Source organism: Dipteris shenzhenensis, chromosome 23 (assembly GCF_047967505.1).
Source record: "Dipteris shenzhenensis isolate YYH24624 ecotype China chromosome 23, Dip_SZ_1.0, whole genome shotgun sequence".
Classification (NCBI taxonomy): domain Eukaryota; kingdom Viridiplantae; phylum Streptophyta; class Polypodiopsida; order Gleicheniales; family Dipteridaceae; genus Dipteris; species Dipteris shenzhenensis.
This window is the reverse complement of record NC_141618.1, coordinates 39,116,145-39,134,624: the sequence shown is the minus strand read 5'-3', so window position 1 is coordinate 39,134,624 and position 18,480 is coordinate 39,116,145. Positions and strand designations below refer to the sequence as shown.

Genomic DNA, 18,480 nt, shown 5'->3' with positions numbered 1-18,480 from the left:
AGGTTCATACATGCACGCACCTGTGGAATATGTATGTGTGCATGTGTTCACATGTGTGTGTGTTTTTTTGCTTTACTTGGGTTTGTTACTGGGCACTCTAGACTCTCTAGAAAGATAGAAAGCACAGACTCTTTGATTCTCTGCAAACACACTACATAGACTATGATGTATAGTTGTCCTACATGGAGATTTGGTCTGGATGTACTTTGTTAGCTTCCCAGTTTTGGGATAGCTTTCTTGTAATATAAAGCATTCAATGTTTTCGCCCGAAAAAAACCGTGAGTGTGTGTCCCTTGTGTGTGTGCACGCACACATGTACGTGTGTGTCTGTGCACGTGTCATGCGTGTGTGTGTGCGTGCACACGTGCGGATGTGGATGTGTGCATGTGTGTACAGATTCGTGTGTGTGTGTGTGTGTGTGTGTGTGTGTGTGTGAGAGAGAGAGAGAGAGAGAGAGAGAGAGAGAGAGAGAGAGAGGGAGCATGCATAAATGTGCATGTGTGCGTGAGTGTCCCTCCATGTGTGCACAAGTAGGTGTGCACATGCAGACATGCATACATGCCCACATGTGTGTATGTGTGCCTTAATATATTGCATATCTTCTTAAGTTTATACCATCCACGTACATGCAAGCAAAAAATGTGTTATTCAAAATCAAGAATTTACCATAGATAAGGGAGGAGATGCCTTTTTTAGATCAAGGAAGTATGATGCACGCAGATAGGTTCTTTTGGTATCCACACATCTTTTTGGCTCCCATATAGAGGGGACCTTTTTTGCATCCAAACTCACACTTGATGAGCAACATTATAGGATATAACACTTGGAAGTGTTGGATGTATCACATCCATTGCGACCTAGAAGATGATATAAAGAAAGAAAGTGTCTCCTCCACATTGTAGTGTAATGAAGAAAATAGACTCGATCCCTTCTTATATCTTTTTACCACCTTATTACACTTTTCCTCAACATAAAATGAGATTCTCCTAATTCTTAAGAATTCATATAAGACTTGCTCATGGAAGGCCACACCAATGTGAGATCCATTTGAAGGCCCATGAAAGATGGCAAAACCACGAAGTCAACTTGGATGGTCAAAAAGATCAAATTCTCAAGTTTGCAATGGTACAATGGTACAATGGGCTTCATGTGCTAAATTTTTAGGGCCTTTTTTGTGTGGATTTGTTTTGGAAAAACAATCCACACAATGAACATAGCTTTATGTGGTGGTAGGGATGGTGCTAGAATACCTTACAAGCTATATCAAATCATGTGATTACGTTGTCTCACTATTAGATGACCTTATATTGTTCGACACATGGGCCATATATGGATTCTTATCCTTGATATCGTTTTGGGAAGTCTAGTCCTAAGCTTTTTGGAGCATAGTTTTCTCCAAAACTTAGAGACATCTTTAGGTTGAAGTAACTCGATATTGAATAGAGCAGTCTTTACATGCACTAGAATTAGTAAGAGAGCAACTAACAATTTACATTATTTGTGTATAAGCAACTAACATAATTTGCTTGGATGTCAAAAAATAAGCTTCACCTAACTCCATAAGCATCTTGTAGTGGAGCGGGGTCATAGAAAGAAACTATTTAAAAAATAGCTGACTTTATTTATAAAAGCTTTTAAAAAGAAAACAAGATGAATGATATGTATAATTGAATAGGCCTTCTCTCGAGAGGAGGAAGAAAGAGAGAGAAAGGAAGAGAGGGTCTCCGAGGGAGGGGGGTGGGGAGAGAGAGAGAGAGAGAGAGAGAGAGAGAGAGAGAGAGAGAGGGGGGGCGGGGGGCTGAAAATGTGGAGGATTTCTAGATGAAAAAGAGAGAGAGAGAGAGGGGGGCGGGGGCTGAAAATGTGGGATGAAAGCAGGGGGCGGAGGGAGAGAGAGAGAGAGAGAGGGGGGCTGAAAATATGGAGGATTTTTAGATGAAAAAATAGCAAGTGGATCCTAAAATTAATCTAATTTTTTTGAAAATCGAAATGGCCATTTTTGCTTTGTAGCGCCCTCACCTCCACTAAGGCCTACTACGGCAGGCCAATTATAGGTAGAAAATCAAGTCTTCCTTGTACGAACGTAGTGCTAACGAAACACGGGAGTTAGCCTAAGGTAGTGGTAACAAATACGAGCTGAGGTGACATATTTTACACGAGCTTTTTTGCTGTGTCGAAGCCATTGGGAAAGCTAAAAGATTATAGAATCCAAGGCTCGACTACATTGGTGACGTTTGGTCCTGTGTATGTGTGTTTTCGAGGTGAACCAACAAATTACTGAGACGACGTCGCTAACCGACGATTGCAGTACTTACAACACTGTAATTTTATGTTCATCCCCGCACACACGATGTAAGGTTCCACAGAGCTGTAGGGAAGACAAAAGAAGAACTCGTTCGAGAATATGCATGTAACAGCATCGCTAGTTTGTTGGGAGTTTAGACGGCATGCATGCAGCGTTTATGTCGCGTAGTCAGTACTCACCTACCATTCATGGGGAGAGTTTAATTTGCACAGCACAAGTACTTATGTACCATTCCTTCAGAACGTCTTTGGAGAATACAACAGGGGCAGTGCAATGCACGGATGAAACGACTACAGATCTGACCTTCAGGTTTATATGCGCTGGGTCTTGCTTGAGGAGGTACAGGATAGCCAAGAGGTCGTCCTCGTCCACGTCGGTGTCCACGAGGATCTGGGTCGGAGAGGCATGGAGCGAGCAGAAATTCCAGGCGAGAAGCAACCAGGAAAGGCCGAGGCAAGTCCTGAGAGAGGCGGGCTGGAGCATGATGAAAGGAGCGAGGGTGTGCCTGTGAGCAAGGCATGCGATTGTAGGAGAGAATGAGGGACTAAGGACAGTTGGGTGAGAGAAAACGAGGCAGTTATTATCTATAGAGAGGTGGGCGATACTAGCTAGAATCGAATGCCAAGCAGAAGGGAACTCATCAGAGGGCAGTGGCAGTCAGTGGCTGGGGAGGGGTGAGAGTAGCAAATGGCGCGAGGAGGAGGGTTGGAGGCGGCAGATGCAGTGAAGGAGGAGGAGGAAGAGAAGGAGAAGGAGGAGGAGGAGGAGGAGGAGGAGGGGAGGAAGAAGACGTTAAGAAGAAAGCAAAGCGTGATGCTCCAGAACTCCCGAGAGATGTGCAGTAAGCGGAAGAAGACAAGGCTCTTGAAAAGAGTTGCCAACTCCTTTTCGACCTGTCGCTTGGCAGGCCTACGTGAGCTCGTATGAAAAGGCTGCTGCGAGGAGCATGCATACCCTTAAGAAAATAGTCCCTCCGCCTTTTGTCAATTAGCTACGTGCCTCCTCCCCCCAGTAGGACCAGAGGGGAAGTCGATGCCGAAAGGCAAATTGTTAGCGCCACACAATTGACACCCCTAGGCCATGAGATCATGCTTTCTCACCGTCCCTCTCATCACATCACTCTCAACACGAATCTCCATCCAACCTTTTCCTTCTCTTCGCCATGGCATATGCTTCCCAGTCAACAACACATCTCACACCCCCATGCCTGTAGAATTCTTCGTGTGTGTGTGTGTGTGAGGGAGAGAGAGAGATAGTGTCCCACATTCACGTGTTCAAACACACCTTGTCTATGTAGAATCACTGTACACATGTTTCATTAGCAATAGGATCTCATCCCCTCCTTAGACTATAAAAGCAAGCAAGAGAAGTATAACACGAGAGTATAAGTGTATGCACATGAGAATGAGAGAGAGAGAGAGAGAGAGAGAGATCCCTTTTAACTATTGACTTGCTTAAAAGCATTAGTTCACATTTGGTAGAATCCATTTACGCATATTTTATCACTACTAGAATCTCATCTCCATACAAAGCATAGGAGTAGGTCCACGAGAAATACCACACAAAAGCGTATGCTGTGTCTGTGTGTGTATGTGAGAGAGAGAGAGAGAGAGAGAGAGAGAGAGAGAGAGAGAGACTCTCCAAGGCCATTTTTTCACAATCACTATAATGTAATAGTCTCCCCCACGCCTCCTCATTATACTTGCTCTCTCTGAGATCTCATCAAATTCAATCCCACCTCCTTCCCATTATTTTTTCACATGGCCCGACATTCTCATTATATCCCATACATCATCACCAATTTTTATGAGAAACATCTCGATAGGAACTTGGCAACAATCATGCTACACTAATGGATATCTCAGTGCATTCCTTTCAATCATTTCACTTCCTTGCTTTCTTCCATACTAGCTACATGCAAATCTAGGAGTTTAATTGCTAGCCATCTCTCTTAAATAGGTCTTGGTAATATCTATCTATTTATATCTATATATAGATATCTACATCTATATCTATCTCTATATATCTATTATATATATTACACACATGCACACATGCACGTGTACACACACACACACACACAAGCACGCATGCACGCACATGATGCTTTAAACATAGAACTCATCTAGCTTCCTTTACCTAAAATATGTTATAGTTGTAGAGTCAAATGAGTAGAGGTATGCATTATAAGATATCCTCTTTTGTAATATGATTTCAATTGCCATTGTTTGTACTCACATGCATGATTTACTTTTAAAAGTGAAATGAGACTTATTCCTTTTTTATTCACAACTTTTTGTACAATAGATCCTATGAAATTTTAATTAAAGTTCTCCTCAAGATTTTGTAGTATTCTTGTAGTACAAGTATGTCCATGGAGGATGCTTTCTTGCCTATATTACCGAACATATCCTTTGCACTAATGCAAAGGATAATCTTTCTCATGATGTTAAGCTAGCAATATGGAAACAAAGATTGTAAATGATTCACTTACCTTATATGGAATCCAAGTCTTTCATTGTTCTTGCTTCTATGTACAAGTTACCCTTTCACACTTAGGATGTTATTGGTAAAGTATTTGATCATTGTTTCATGAAGTTTAAAATGTCCTTATACCTTGGATTTAAAAATGCACCACTCAAAATGCATATTAATGATTCATATAGGTGAATGAAATTCAAGTTCTTTATACTATCCCTTTAATGCTTGTAGTCATGCAAATGATGCTTATAAATATTTAAATCCTTTAAGAATCCTTTTGTAGACAAATGTATCATAAGAATTGACTATTGATTTAGACGACAAAATATATGCAAGCAATGCTTAATATGATCTACTAAGTCAAACGTAGTTTCTTTTTGCTAAAAAGTCTCTAGCAAAAAAGGTTCAATTTACAAAGTCAACGTAGTTTCCTTTTGCTAAAAGGTCTCTAGCAAAAAAGAGAGTAGGTTTCAACCTTCTATGGTGAGAACGATAAAGCATATAGAATCGTTGAATCTTCAATGGCAAAGTTCTTGTTATCTCTCCCTATTTATTGTCATTTTCAAAGTCCTTAAAGTGCTTTGCTCTCTCTCTCTCTCTCTCTCTCTCTCTCTCTCTCTCTCTCTCTCTCTTTCTCAAGCTTCAATCTCTCTACTATAGCCCCACCTATTGTGAAATCCATTCCATGACAGCTAGCACAAACTTAATAGTATTTTACATTTAAAGTTTGCAATTATTGTATTTTACATGTCAGCCTAGTACACAATTACTATTATTTTGTGTTGCATGCAATGAAGGAAACGGGAATTAATGCTATTGATTAAGCTTTATACTTTTGTGCAAAGACAAACTGGTCTAAACATGCACATTATAGCTACCTTTAAATAACGAATTGCATTTTTGAAAGATTAAATATCCAATTTATTTGTGCTACCTATGCATCCACATGAAAAGTTGTCTAATGGTTAAATCATGCTAAACTTACAGTTGTTGTACAATTTGCACACGATTAAATATCCAAATAATTTGTGCTACCTATGCATCCACTTGAAAAGGTGTCTAATGATTAAATCATGCTAAAGTCACATTTTTTGTACAATTTGCACACTCGTCTATGGACCTTGTTTGGCCTTTTTAATTTAGAAAATTTAATCATAACGTTTCGAAACATTAATCTTCATACTTGACCACCTCATAACTAAAGTAAACCATAAAACATAGCCTCCCAATTAAAAGATGCCCCAATTAAACTAGATCATAAAAAATTGCCTCCTTCATATCTCCAACACATTTGTATTTGCCAACTTAATTCAACACATTGTCATATATCCAGCACATTTGAACATGCCAACTTAGTTCAATTTACGGGACAAGCAGTGCATGTGGAGCATTAGGATAGATTAAGCTTTCTTTAAGTGTCCTCTTTGTATATATGTAAGCCTATTTATAGATTGATGAAGTCATAATTACACATAAAACAATATATATATACTTTTTAGCAAAACTAGGGGGAACCTCGCATGAATATTCAATCTAGCACAAGTAGAATTTCAAAAGCATGTAATCATGCTTTTTTTTTGTTATATCGCACATGGATATCCAAATCTATTTACGAACTTGTCCACAGAGTGATATGAGATTACTTGCTAATGGTCAACCTATCACCCCTCAAAAAAACAATACTGATGAATGATATTCTTAATCTATTATATATATTTCTACATTTCACAATTCCTCTTTGCATTTATTTCTCATTGTCTCTGTTTTAAAATGGTTAAGGAAAAACTCTTTTGAGTATTAAAAATTGATTAAGTGTGTAGTTAGTCATATATGTGGGTGTGTCTGGCCTCAAGTGATCCAAATGGTAATGTACTAGACAAAGCACTATCAGTGTCAACTACGATAGAGGCTCAAGTGTTCCAAATGCTACTACGCAAATGGTCATGTCCTAGACAAAGCACTATTAGTGACTACTACTATATAGATTTACGATCGTTACAATATAAGTTGACACAAATGACCATGATTTTTAGGAATATCATACCCCTACATCCCAAAAACCCTTCCCATTTTAGCTTCCATAAAGAAAGAAATTTAGAAAACCATTTAGAAGGGACCAAAACAATGTAACATCTAATTCAAGAATTGTAACCTCCAAGAGAGAACTCTAGGGGAATATTTGAAAGATTCCCTCTTTTTCATGTGAATTTTACGTTTATTTGAAAAAGATGGCCTTTTTGCACGACGGTTTTTGACAAAATACATAAAAACCATGCTTTTATGAAATTTTGCTGACAAAGTTTTTTTAGAAAACGGGCAGAAACACCTACACTTGGAATACCAAAATTGCAAAAAATACATTAATTTTTTTAAACCAATACAATAAGGGCCTATGCATCCAATGCACATAAAAGGACCATGGCATAACACATTTCAAAATCCTAAAAAGGTACAAATCACATTGTTGCACAAACATACATGCCACTGATCCTACAAAGAATAGTACTCATCCTCTGATCCTACACCTTCAAATGCACTAGAGCCTAAGCTTTGTGCAGTAGAAGTTGAAGATCCTCCCTCCTCTAGGCTGTCCACTAGAACATTCTCTGAGTCAACTTGGGCAAGTTTAGTTGCCACCCTCTTTTTTGCATGGTGTGTCTTGGCTTCCATTTGTTCACTACATCCGATTAATGTCTTTGGAATTTTTTGGGATATTATGTATTGTGTCTCCTTTGACAAATGCCTGGCTTGTGTTAATTGAATTTCATATACCAAAATATCTACCTCATCCAATTGTAGAGTATCATTAATTCTTGGACAATTCTTTGCTGCCCTCTTCCCTTTTTGGCCACGCTTCCTTGTTACCACAATCTCTAGGTTATATCGACCCGTAAAAGCATCCATGGACTTGGTGAAAAACCAATGCACCTCTATTGACTTGGTGTTTGAACCTTCCTTTTCAACTTTCATAACTTTAGCAATCCAAAAAGGAAATCCACTAGGATTATTTGTTGCTAACACAGCAACCATCATACCCACTGCCAAGTCCTCGATGCTACCACTCCACATTTCTTAAACCCTTTCCTTGGATTTTTTGGACTTTCTTGCTCTAAGGTACATTTCTCTCTCCTCCCCAAGATAGTTCTTCTTTAAAGGTGCATGTAATTGTGCACTTGAAGAAGTAAATTCATACGCGCATTTACAAAATCTTGTTCAATGCATTGTGGCCAACTAAAATCTGACACATCTTGGGGGTCATTTAGTAGGTGATTGATAAGTATTTGGGATGCAAAGAATGGATTCCACCATGTCCACACCACATCTTCAAAATATGTTGCAGCATGCTGAATTGTTTCTCTAATCTCATTGACTGAGCTTATAGGGTTTACATCTCTCTCCTCCATGGCTTGTTACAACTCCCTCATTGATTGTAAAGGTTGTAAGGGTGCCACATACAACTCACGCTCTGGAACACACTTCAAGAACTTCAATCCTTTGATTGGAACCCAAGTCGGTGATGTGGAATAGAACTTCCCCCACAACAACATCGTGCCTTCTTGATCTTTCTTTATTCGAAATTGGTGTTGAAAGCTTAACTCATTAAGCTTCTCAATAAATCGATCAATTCGCTCATCGTCCACCAAACACAAAGTGTTTGAAATCTATTGTTTTTCCATGTTTGCAATTATCAGTTTTGGCACATATGCATCCTGTAAAATGTAGATCATTGCATTCCCATCCCATGCTTCTTTCCTTCTCAGCCGGCTAAACATTTGATCAATATGGTCATGTGTCTGACCCACCATTAGGAATCCTAATTTCACTTTTAGAAATATGCCTTTCTCCACAAGCATGCAAAGATATGCTAACACAACTTGATTCTTGTTCTCTCTCGATGTGTTATCAAGTTGGACATACAACACTTTTGGAAGAGGTTAAGTAAGATTCCTCAATGCATCATTAAGAACGGAAACTGTGAGATTAGGATCATTTCTTACATTTGGTGTCATTAGATAAACCTTGGGGATTAATTCACCATGGAAGATCATGCATCCAACCACATGATATGTGATGAATTTCTCCTCTTTCAAATCCTTGGGCACTCGTTTGAATTGTGGAAGATTGGTCTTCTTTTAATCCATCCCATCAATGATGATGGTTATGTACTTATTAGGCTATTGGTAGCTCTTCTTGTTGCGATGCTTTGCTAACTACTTCCTTTCTAGAGCTTGCATTTCTCGATGCATTTACAACTCTGCAATTGCTTCTTTTACAAATATAGAAAATGATTAGATGTTGCAAGCAAACAATTTTTGTCAAAACGGAGCAAAATTTCACGACATCATTACACACACCTCTCTCTTGTCCTTGACTTCTATTATGCAAGGCCTTTAAGTCTTCACATGTGGCACACGCACCAAAGTGACAAAGCTTTGGTATCTTCATGTTGTTGAATTCATTCTTACAAATCCTACAAAAATGCTGGTATGTCATCGTCACTTGCAGTAACCATGGCATCCTTGTACATGGAAATGAGCATACCATATTGCCATGTGGTCCAGGCACTCTCATTTGTCCTGCTATACAAATGCGGGGGTGTTTATAGAGGTGGGCCTATAATCTTTTTAGCCTTTCGTTGCCAAGACATTGTGCAAGTCTATATGCTTTGAGACAAACAATCCTTGAACTGAATGAATACTCAAACACAATTTTGTTCATATTGTTTTCCCTAGGTCTTACAGACCATGCTAAATAAAAATTTTGATCATCTTTATTCATTTCAACATAATTTTGCTGTCATAATACCCTTAATTTTGCAACCCCAAAAGTGACCAGGCACATTCTGCTACAACAAAGAGTATTGCAGGTCTCTTTTAGATGTGCGGTGTCTACTCGGTGTCTAGCATTATATGAGCTCTTCCTCTTGTCTGGCTAGACTTTTTGAGGTCCACATTCATTGGTCTTCCCTTTAGTCTCTCCTCAATAGACGAGATTGAATTCCGCTTCCCCTTTTGTGATAGCCGAGGCAACCATTGAGATCCATCTAGACTAGCTGTCCCTTGTAAGGAATAATTTCTAGCTCCAAAAATGAAACAAAGAGAGCCATTGAATGAACTTAGACATGGACCACATACCTGATAACAGTTGACCTCTTGTGCTTGCTTCGACATCTATTATTTCATTCTCTTCAATGGGAATATCAGGTCCATGGATTTGAGTACCTAGGCTTCTATGTCCACCATCATGCTTAGGTGAAGGAGTAGGAGACACATCCAAGGTGGCAAAAGAGGTTCCACCACTAGTACAAGATACATCCAATGTAGCAAAGGAAGCGCACTTGGAACTATGAGAAGAAGAAATTGAGATAGACATAGTGTCAAACGAACCTCCCATGCACAAATTTGGAAAGCTTCAAAGGGGACGCCCCAAAGTGCCATGCAACAAGGAAAGGTGGAAATTATATGCCTGACCATGAAAGTCAAGGTTAGGTTTAGGGTTTTGAGCATAGAGAAATTTCTAAAAATATAAAATTTTCTCTATAAACATGAGATTCCCACATTTGTTTCTCATTATTTCCAAATACGCCCAAGAGTTCAAAGAATCACTGGGTATGTGCAATTTTCTTATGGTCAAGTGTTCTTTATTTTTAATTCGGTCGTGAAATCAAATTTTACGGCGTGCTTCACTATAATGTACCATATTTTGAAAATGGGGGTGGTGTGCTTGAATATGATTTAAAGTACCTTCTGTTTGATTTTTTGAAAACACATTGCTTTGATTGCTAGTCTATCCTATTTACTAAAAATAGCAAGAAACATTTCTAAAAATAAATTACTCTATATTATACCCTAATCCCTTCTTGTTAGTTCGTCTAACTCTCTCCCTCTACGAGTCTACCCCTCTCAGCTCTCCGGCTTTGCCAGGTAAGCTCTCCGTCTCCTCATGCATTTGTTTATTTTTTTGGGGACTGAAGGGAGCTTCTTCTTCCCCGCCATCTTCTTCTTCCCCTAGCTCCCTCGTTGATTTGCCCTTCGATTATCCTCCCCAACCTCTTTTTTTCCATGCTCCCCACGCCTTGAGCCTCACCTTGAGTGCATGCACGCATCCCATCGATTAGCCTCACCTTGAGCACATGCCTACAGCTTGGTCGATGATATCATCGACGGGCGTTAGCCGAGGGAGAGGAGAGAGAGAGTTAGGGAGAGAAGGAGAGAGAGTTAGGGAGAGAGGGAGAGAACGAGAGAGAGAGTTAGGGAGAGGGGAGAGAGAGAGATAGAGAGAAATAGGGAGAGAGAGAGAGAGAGAGAGAGAGAGAGAGAGAGAGAGAGAGAGAAATAGGGAGAAAGAGAAAGAGAGGGAGAGAGAGAGAGAGAGAGAGAGAGAGAGAGAGAGAGAGAGAGAGAGAGAGAGAGAGAGGGGGGGGGGGAGAGAGAGAGGGTTTGAGGGAGCGAGAGAGATAAAGAGAGAGATGGAGAGGGAGGGAGAGAGAGAGAGAGAGGGAGGGAGAGAGAGAGAGAGAGACACCGAATTAGGGAGAGGGAGAGAGGGATAGTTGGAGGGAGAATCAATATGTAAGGTATGAGCTTTTGGGTCACATGGATTTCCTAAAGGATGCTATTGTCAGTCCCATGCCTTCTTTACTCATTTACAACAAAAGTATACCTGTGAGAATATTATTAGGTGCCAGATATATAAGAAGTATTGATCACTAATCCATATTCTCTTCTAGTTGTGTGTATGGAATTTTATCAATACTTATTGGGTCCATCGAAAGTCATATATTTTGACATTATTGTAGCCATATAATCTTTCTTCATATGTTCCATCACCAGGTATCAGATGCTTTTACAATTGAGTTGGATAGAGATATTCTAAAGGATCAAGTGGAAGTAGTATTGCATTTGGAAGTAGCATACACATCTTGTTGCATGAAAGCACCACCAAGCACTAGAGGGGGAGGTCCAAAACAAAATCAGTGCTTGAAGATTTATTGATAGCTAGTTGATCAAAACCACCAGTGTGGGCTTAGGATGAACATTGTTTCTAGCCGATCATTGTTTTGGAAGCTGCATTGAAGTTCATGCCAGGGTCTTGTTTCAGCACCATCCAGTGTAGGTGCACCTCGATGGCACATGAATATGGAGCCAAGAGGCTCTAAGAGGCATAAAGGCTACGGTAGACCTTATGAAGGAAGCAGCTCATCCTCCTAGTCAGCTGGGAAGCATCACTAACTCGATTCATTGAGTGGAATCCATGGCATCCAATCTAGGGGGCTTACCTAAATCTAATTGTCCATGTTGACGCATACAAGTTGTAGTAGCACTTGTGAGGGAATGATACTTTGCACACACCTTAGCATAGTTAGGATTGATGCATGTGCAAAGTATCATTCCCATAAGGATATGCATGTTCGAATAACACACGTCAGAGCGTGTTTTTTGATGGTTCTATATAACACTTGGTAAAAAATGAGGTTTATGGTGGCTTCGACCTCCAAAGCATATATTACATGCACTATACTTTGCCCATGCTTCAACATAGGTGGCATTGATGCATGTGCAAAGTATCATGCCCATCTGATATCTGCGCATTCGAATAACACACCTAAGAGCGTGTTTTTTGACGGTTGTGCATAATAGTTGGTGAAAAACAAGGTTTATGGCGACTTCATCAATCCAAAGCATATCCGAGGTGCACAATACTTTGTACCTCACAATAGGTGGGATAGATGTGCATATAAAGTATTGTGTCCATGGGGTATATGTGCATTCAAATATAACACTTCAAATCATATTTTTTATGCCTAACACTTGGTGAAAAATAAGGGTTATGGTGACTTTCACCTAAAAGCATATTTTTTGATGGTTGTGTATAGCACTTGGTGAAAATAAGGATTTATGGTGACTTCCACCATGCAAAGCATATTCTATGGGAACAATACTTTGCATGCATATCAACATACATGAGATTGATGCAAGTGCAAGCTAACGTGCCCATCATATATGAGGGTGCTCAAATAACACACCTCAGAGCATGTTTTTTGATGGTTGTGCATAACTGTTGGTGAAATATGGGGTTTATGGCATGTTTCAACCATCCAAATCATATTTGATGGGCATGATATTTCGCACCTGCCTTAGCGTAGGTGGCATTGAGTGCTACAAAAACTTGAGTGGGTGAAAAGTGACAATGAAAAATTGCATGCATTATCTCAAACCAGCCAGCGGCTTGATATCGACAATGCATACGCAGAGATGTACCTAATAGTAGTCAATTATTCTCAAGGTGCATCATGCACAAGACGCATTGCAACATATCGAAGAAGGGGACGTAGTCCCAGCAATCAGTTGCAATTTTGTTGGCCTCGTCATGCGCAAACTGTCCACGATACTTGCAACATTAAAATTCATCGTGGATAGGCTATGTTGTCCAATCTACCAAGAGATTGTTTTGATAGGGTCACATGATACTATGCCCTCCCTTGTGATCATTGCTTTCACCTTGTTTTTCTTGTGAATACTTTAAAGGTGAGAAGTGCATGTGCGGCATGCAATGCTCCTGTGACACGTGAGTTGTATGACATGCTTGGCATTGGTGCAACATACTCTCTTGATCCGAGGCTATGTAGAATTTAAATGATAAGGAGAGGAAGATTTTTGTATACAAATAGATTTATAATATTTATTTATTTTTTGAACATGTATTATCTATTTGCAATAATTGTATTGAAGGTTTGTTACAATGGTGTACTAAATGAATATTCATGTTATTTTTAATTATGGAGCAATTTGTTCACGATGATAATGGAAATGGATCTTATTCTCATAAAGTGTAATATTTTATTTTACTAATCGATCATCCTCATGGTGATCCTCCTTGTTATTATCATGATCATCACCAGCACCCTACTCAGAGTGACCATTGTTTGCGCGACTGCTTCATGGTACTATATCACCATGGGTTACACATTTTACTGGGGATCCAGGACACCCCCGTTGTTGCATGAGGCGACTAGACAACAATTTCTACTTAATTTATTTTGATCCTCATCTTATATGCGTGGAGCTTTCTGTTGGCTTATTCTTTTGCTGAGGCCATTTTGTATCGAACAATATATATGGCAATATATATTAGGCAATATATATTCCCATGTTGTAGCTTATTTTTTTGATGGACTCATTTTGTATGGGTAGTGCCAATAATAATATTTTCGAGATATGGACACGCAATCTCCATGTCAAATTATTATTTTGAAACGGCTAAAGTGCTTCATGTTGAATTGTCATACCTTTCAAGTAAAATTGCTAAAAATGTAATGTTTGTTGAAAATTGTTGAAGTAATTAATGTGGATGCATTGATTGTTGAAAATTATTGAAGTAATTGATGTGGATGCATTATTATTGTCATACTTTGAAGTGGAATTGTAAATAGTGCAACATCTACTAGACTTAAATAGGGTCTACTAGAGGAACTTTAATAAGAGCTCATAGTTTGTAAATAATAATTTTGTAACATCCTTCAGTCAACTTGCAAAACTAGGAATAAGTGCAATCGTTGAACTAATTGTTATTAGCATAATCTGAAGTGAAATAAAAATGTTGTAATGGTCTCGTTCCAAATCCTTATTCCATAATTTTGTGCTCTCATGTTCAAGTTTGTAATGTGTACTACAACTTGAAGACAAAGTTTGCTGAATCTCGTTGAGCAATGCATAAGTCACGGGTCATGCAAGATACCTATATATAGAAAAGTCCCTGAACCTCACCAAAAATGGCTACACCCAAGCAAACAATGAACCTTTTGCTAAGAAATGTCGCTCTGAAAATCCCAAATACTTTGCAAAGTTGCCATATGCAAAGTTAATGATTGGTCATGAAGTGCGTACAATGAAAGATTGCATGCATTATCTCAAACCAGCCAGCGGCTTGATATCAACAATGCATATGCAGAGATGTGCCTAATAGCTGTCAATTATTCTCAAGGTGCATCATGCACAAGAGACGTTGCAACATATCGAAGAAGGGGACGTAGTCCCAGCAATCAATTGCGATTTTGTTGGCCTCGCCATGTGCAAATGGTCTGCGATACCTGCAACATTACAATTCATCGTGGACGGGCTATGTTGTCCAATCTGCCAAGAGATTGTTTTGACAGGGCCACAGGATACTATTCCCTCCCTTGTGATCATTGCTTTCACATTGTTTGTCTTGTGAATACTTTAAAGGTGAGAAGTGCATGTGCGGCATGCAATGCTCCTGTGGCACGTGAGTTGTATGACATGCTTGGCATTAGTGCCACATACTCTCTTGATCTGAGGCTATGTAGAATTTAATGATAAGGAGAGGAAGATTTTTGTATCCAAACAGATTTATAATATATATTTATTTTTTGGACATGTATCATCTATTTGCAATAATTGTATTGAAGGTTTGTTACAATGGTGTATTGAATTGATATTCATGTTATTTTCAATTATGGAGGAATTTGTTCACGATGATATTGGAAATGGATCTTATTCTCATAAAGTGTGATATTTTAATTTACTAATCGATCATCCTCATGGCGATCCTCCTTGCTATTATAATCATGATCATCACCAGCACCTCGCTCGGAGTGACCATTGTTTGTGCGACTGCTTCATGGTACTATATCGCCATGGGTTACATATTTTACTTGGGGCCCAGGACACCCCCGTTGTCGCATGAGGCGACTAGAGGATAGTTTCTACTTAATTTATTTTTATCCTCATCTTATATGCATGGAGCTTTCTATTGGCTTATTCTTTTGCTGAGGCCATTTTGTATCGGACAATATATATGGCAATATGTATCAGGCAATATATATTCCCATGTTGTAGCTTATTTTTTTGATGGACTCATTTTGTATGGGTAGTGCCAATAATAATATTTTTGAGATATGGAAATGCAATCTCCATGTCAAATTATTATTTTGAAAAGGCTGAAGTGCTTCAGTTGAATTGTCATACCTTTGAAGTAAAATTGTTAAAAATGTAATGTCTGTTGAAAATTGTTGAAATAATTAACATGGATGCATTGATTGTTGAAACTTATTGAAGTAATTGATGTGGATGCATTATTATTATCATACTTTGAAGTGGAATTGTAAATAGTGCAACAACTACTCGACTTAAATAGGGTCTACTCGAGGAACTTTAATAAGAGATCACAGTTTGTAAATAATAATTTTGTAACATCCTTGAGTCAAGTTGTAAAACTAGGAATAAGTGCAATTGTTGAAGTAATTATTATTGTCATAATTTGAAGTGAAATAAAAATGTTTTAATGGTCTCGTTCCAAATCCTTATTCCATAATTTTGTGCTCTTATGTTCAAGTTTGTAATGTGTACTACAACTTGAAGACAAAGTTTGCCAAATCTCATTGAGCAATGCATAAGTCACGGGTCATGCAAGATACCTATATATAGAAAAGTCCTTGAACCTCACCAAAAATGACTACACCCAAGCAAAAAGTGATCCTTTTGCTAAGAAATGTCACTCTGAAAATCCAAAATACTTTGCAAAGCTCCTATATGAAAAGTTTGTGATTGGTCATGAAGTGGGGACTTTGCCTTAGTGACTCGAGTACGCGAGGAACCACATACACCAAGCATCAAACCCATGGTTGCCGAATCTCCACAAAGCTTCGGCTGTCCAATGTTAGGTGAATATAATATTTAAATATGTCGAGTATTTACTTTTGGGTTTTTTTGAAGATTTCCAACCCAACATCAATTGATAAGTTTGTATGTGACCTTCTTGGACGTATAGGACGTATAGCCTCTGTGACAACTGAAGACCTCTAAATGAATACCGAAGAGGAAGTTAGATAGGAAGCATGTGTCGAGCGAGATGTCACATTTAGGGCTGCAACTATACGAGATGCAAATCTGGAGCATTGACGAGTGTTACAAGAACTTGAGTGGGTGAAAATTGACAATGAAAGATTGCATGCATTATCTCAAACCAGCCAACAGCTTGATATCGACAATGCATATGCAGAGATGTGCCTAATAGCAGACAATTATTCTCAAGGCGCATCATGCACAAGATGCGTTGCAACATATCAAAGAAGGGGACGTAGTCGTAGCAATCAGTTGCAATTTTGTTGGCCTCGCTGTGCGCAAACTGTCCACGATACCTGCAACCTTACAATTCATCGTGGATGGGCTATGTTGTCCAATCTGCCAAGAGATTGTTTTGACAGGGCCAGAGGATGTTATGCCCTCCCTTGTGATCATTTCTTTTACCTTGTTTGTCTTGTGAATACTTTAAAGGTGAGAAGTGCATGTGCGGCATGCAATGCTCCTGTGGCACTTGAGTTGTATGACATGCTTGGCATCAGTGCAACATACTCTCCTGATTCGAGGCTATGTAGAATTTAATGATAAGGAGAGGAAGATTTTTGTATACAAAAAGATTTATAATATACATTTATTTTTTGGACATGTATCATCTATTTGCAATAATTGTATTAAAGGCTTGTTACAATGGTGTATTGAATTGATATTCATGTTATTTTCAATTACGGAGGAATTTGTTCATGATGATAATGGAAATGGATCTTATTCTCATAAAGTGTGATATTTTATTTTACTAATCGATCATCCTCATGGCGATCCTCCTTGCTATTATAATCATGATCATAGCTAGCACCCTGCTCAAATGACTATTGTTTGCGCGACTGCTTCATGGTACTATATCGCCACGGGTTACACATTTTACTGGGGGCCCAGGTTACCCCCGTTGTTGCACTAGGCGGCTAGAGAATAGTTTCTACTTAATTTATTTTGATCGGCCTCATCTTATATGCATGGAGATTTCTGTTGGCTTATTCTTTTGCTGAGGCCATTTTGTATCGGACAATATATCAGGCAATATATATTCCCATGTTGCAGCTTATTTTTTTAATGGACTCATTTTGTATGGGTAATGCTAATAATAATATTTTCGAGATATGGACATGCAATCTCCATGTCAAATTATTATTTTGAAAAGGTTGAAGTGCTTCATGTTGAATTGTCATACCTTTGAAGTAAAATTGTTAAAAATGTAATGTTTGTTGAAAATTGTTGAAGTAATTAACGTGGATGCATTGATTGTTGTAAATTATTGAAGTAATTGATGTGGATGCATTATTATTGTCATACTTTGAAGTGGAATTGTAAATAGTCCAACATCTACTCGACTTAAATAGGGTCTACTCGAGAAATTTTAATAAGAGATCACAGTTTGTAAATAATAATTTTGGGACATCCTTGAGTCAACTTGTAAAACTATGAATAAGTGCAATTGTTGAAGTAATTATTATTGTCATAATCTGAAGTGAAATAAAAATGTTTTAATGGTCTCGTTCCAAATCCTTATTCCATAATTTTGTGCTCTCATGTTCAAGTTTGTAATGTGTACTACAACTTGAAGACAAAGTTTGCCGAATCTCGTTGAGCAATGCGTAAGTCACGGGTCATGCAAGATACCTATATACAGAAAAGTCCCCGAACCTCACCAAAAATGGCTACACCCAAGCAAACAATGACCCTTTCGCTAAGAATTGTTGCTCTGAGAATCCCAAATACTTTGCAAAGTTGCTATATGCAAAGTTTGTGATTGGTCATGAAGTGGACTTTGCCTCAGTGACTTGAGTACATGAGAAACCACATACACCAAGCGTCAGA

At 38.6% G+C, this 18,480-nt stretch overlaps 1 protein-coding gene across 2 annotated transcripts in view; it reads right to left on the bottom strand.

Moving 5' to 3' along the window:
• Positions 1–3,147, bottom strand: part of NSH3 (inosine-uridine preferring nucleoside hydrolase family protein) — a 44,456-nt gene extending 41,309 nt beyond the window's left edge. For both annotated transcript variants that reach the window (XM_087394651.1, XM_087394652.1), the window contains exon 1: positions 2,609–3,147. In XM_087394651.1, coding sequence (XP_087250777.1) covers positions 2,609–2,788 — 180 coding nt within the window. In that variant the 5' untranslated portion in view covers positions 2,789–3,147. The remainder of the gene's footprint in view (positions 1–2,608) is intronic.
• Between the last annotated feature and the right edge of the window lie 15,333 nt (positions 3,148–18,480).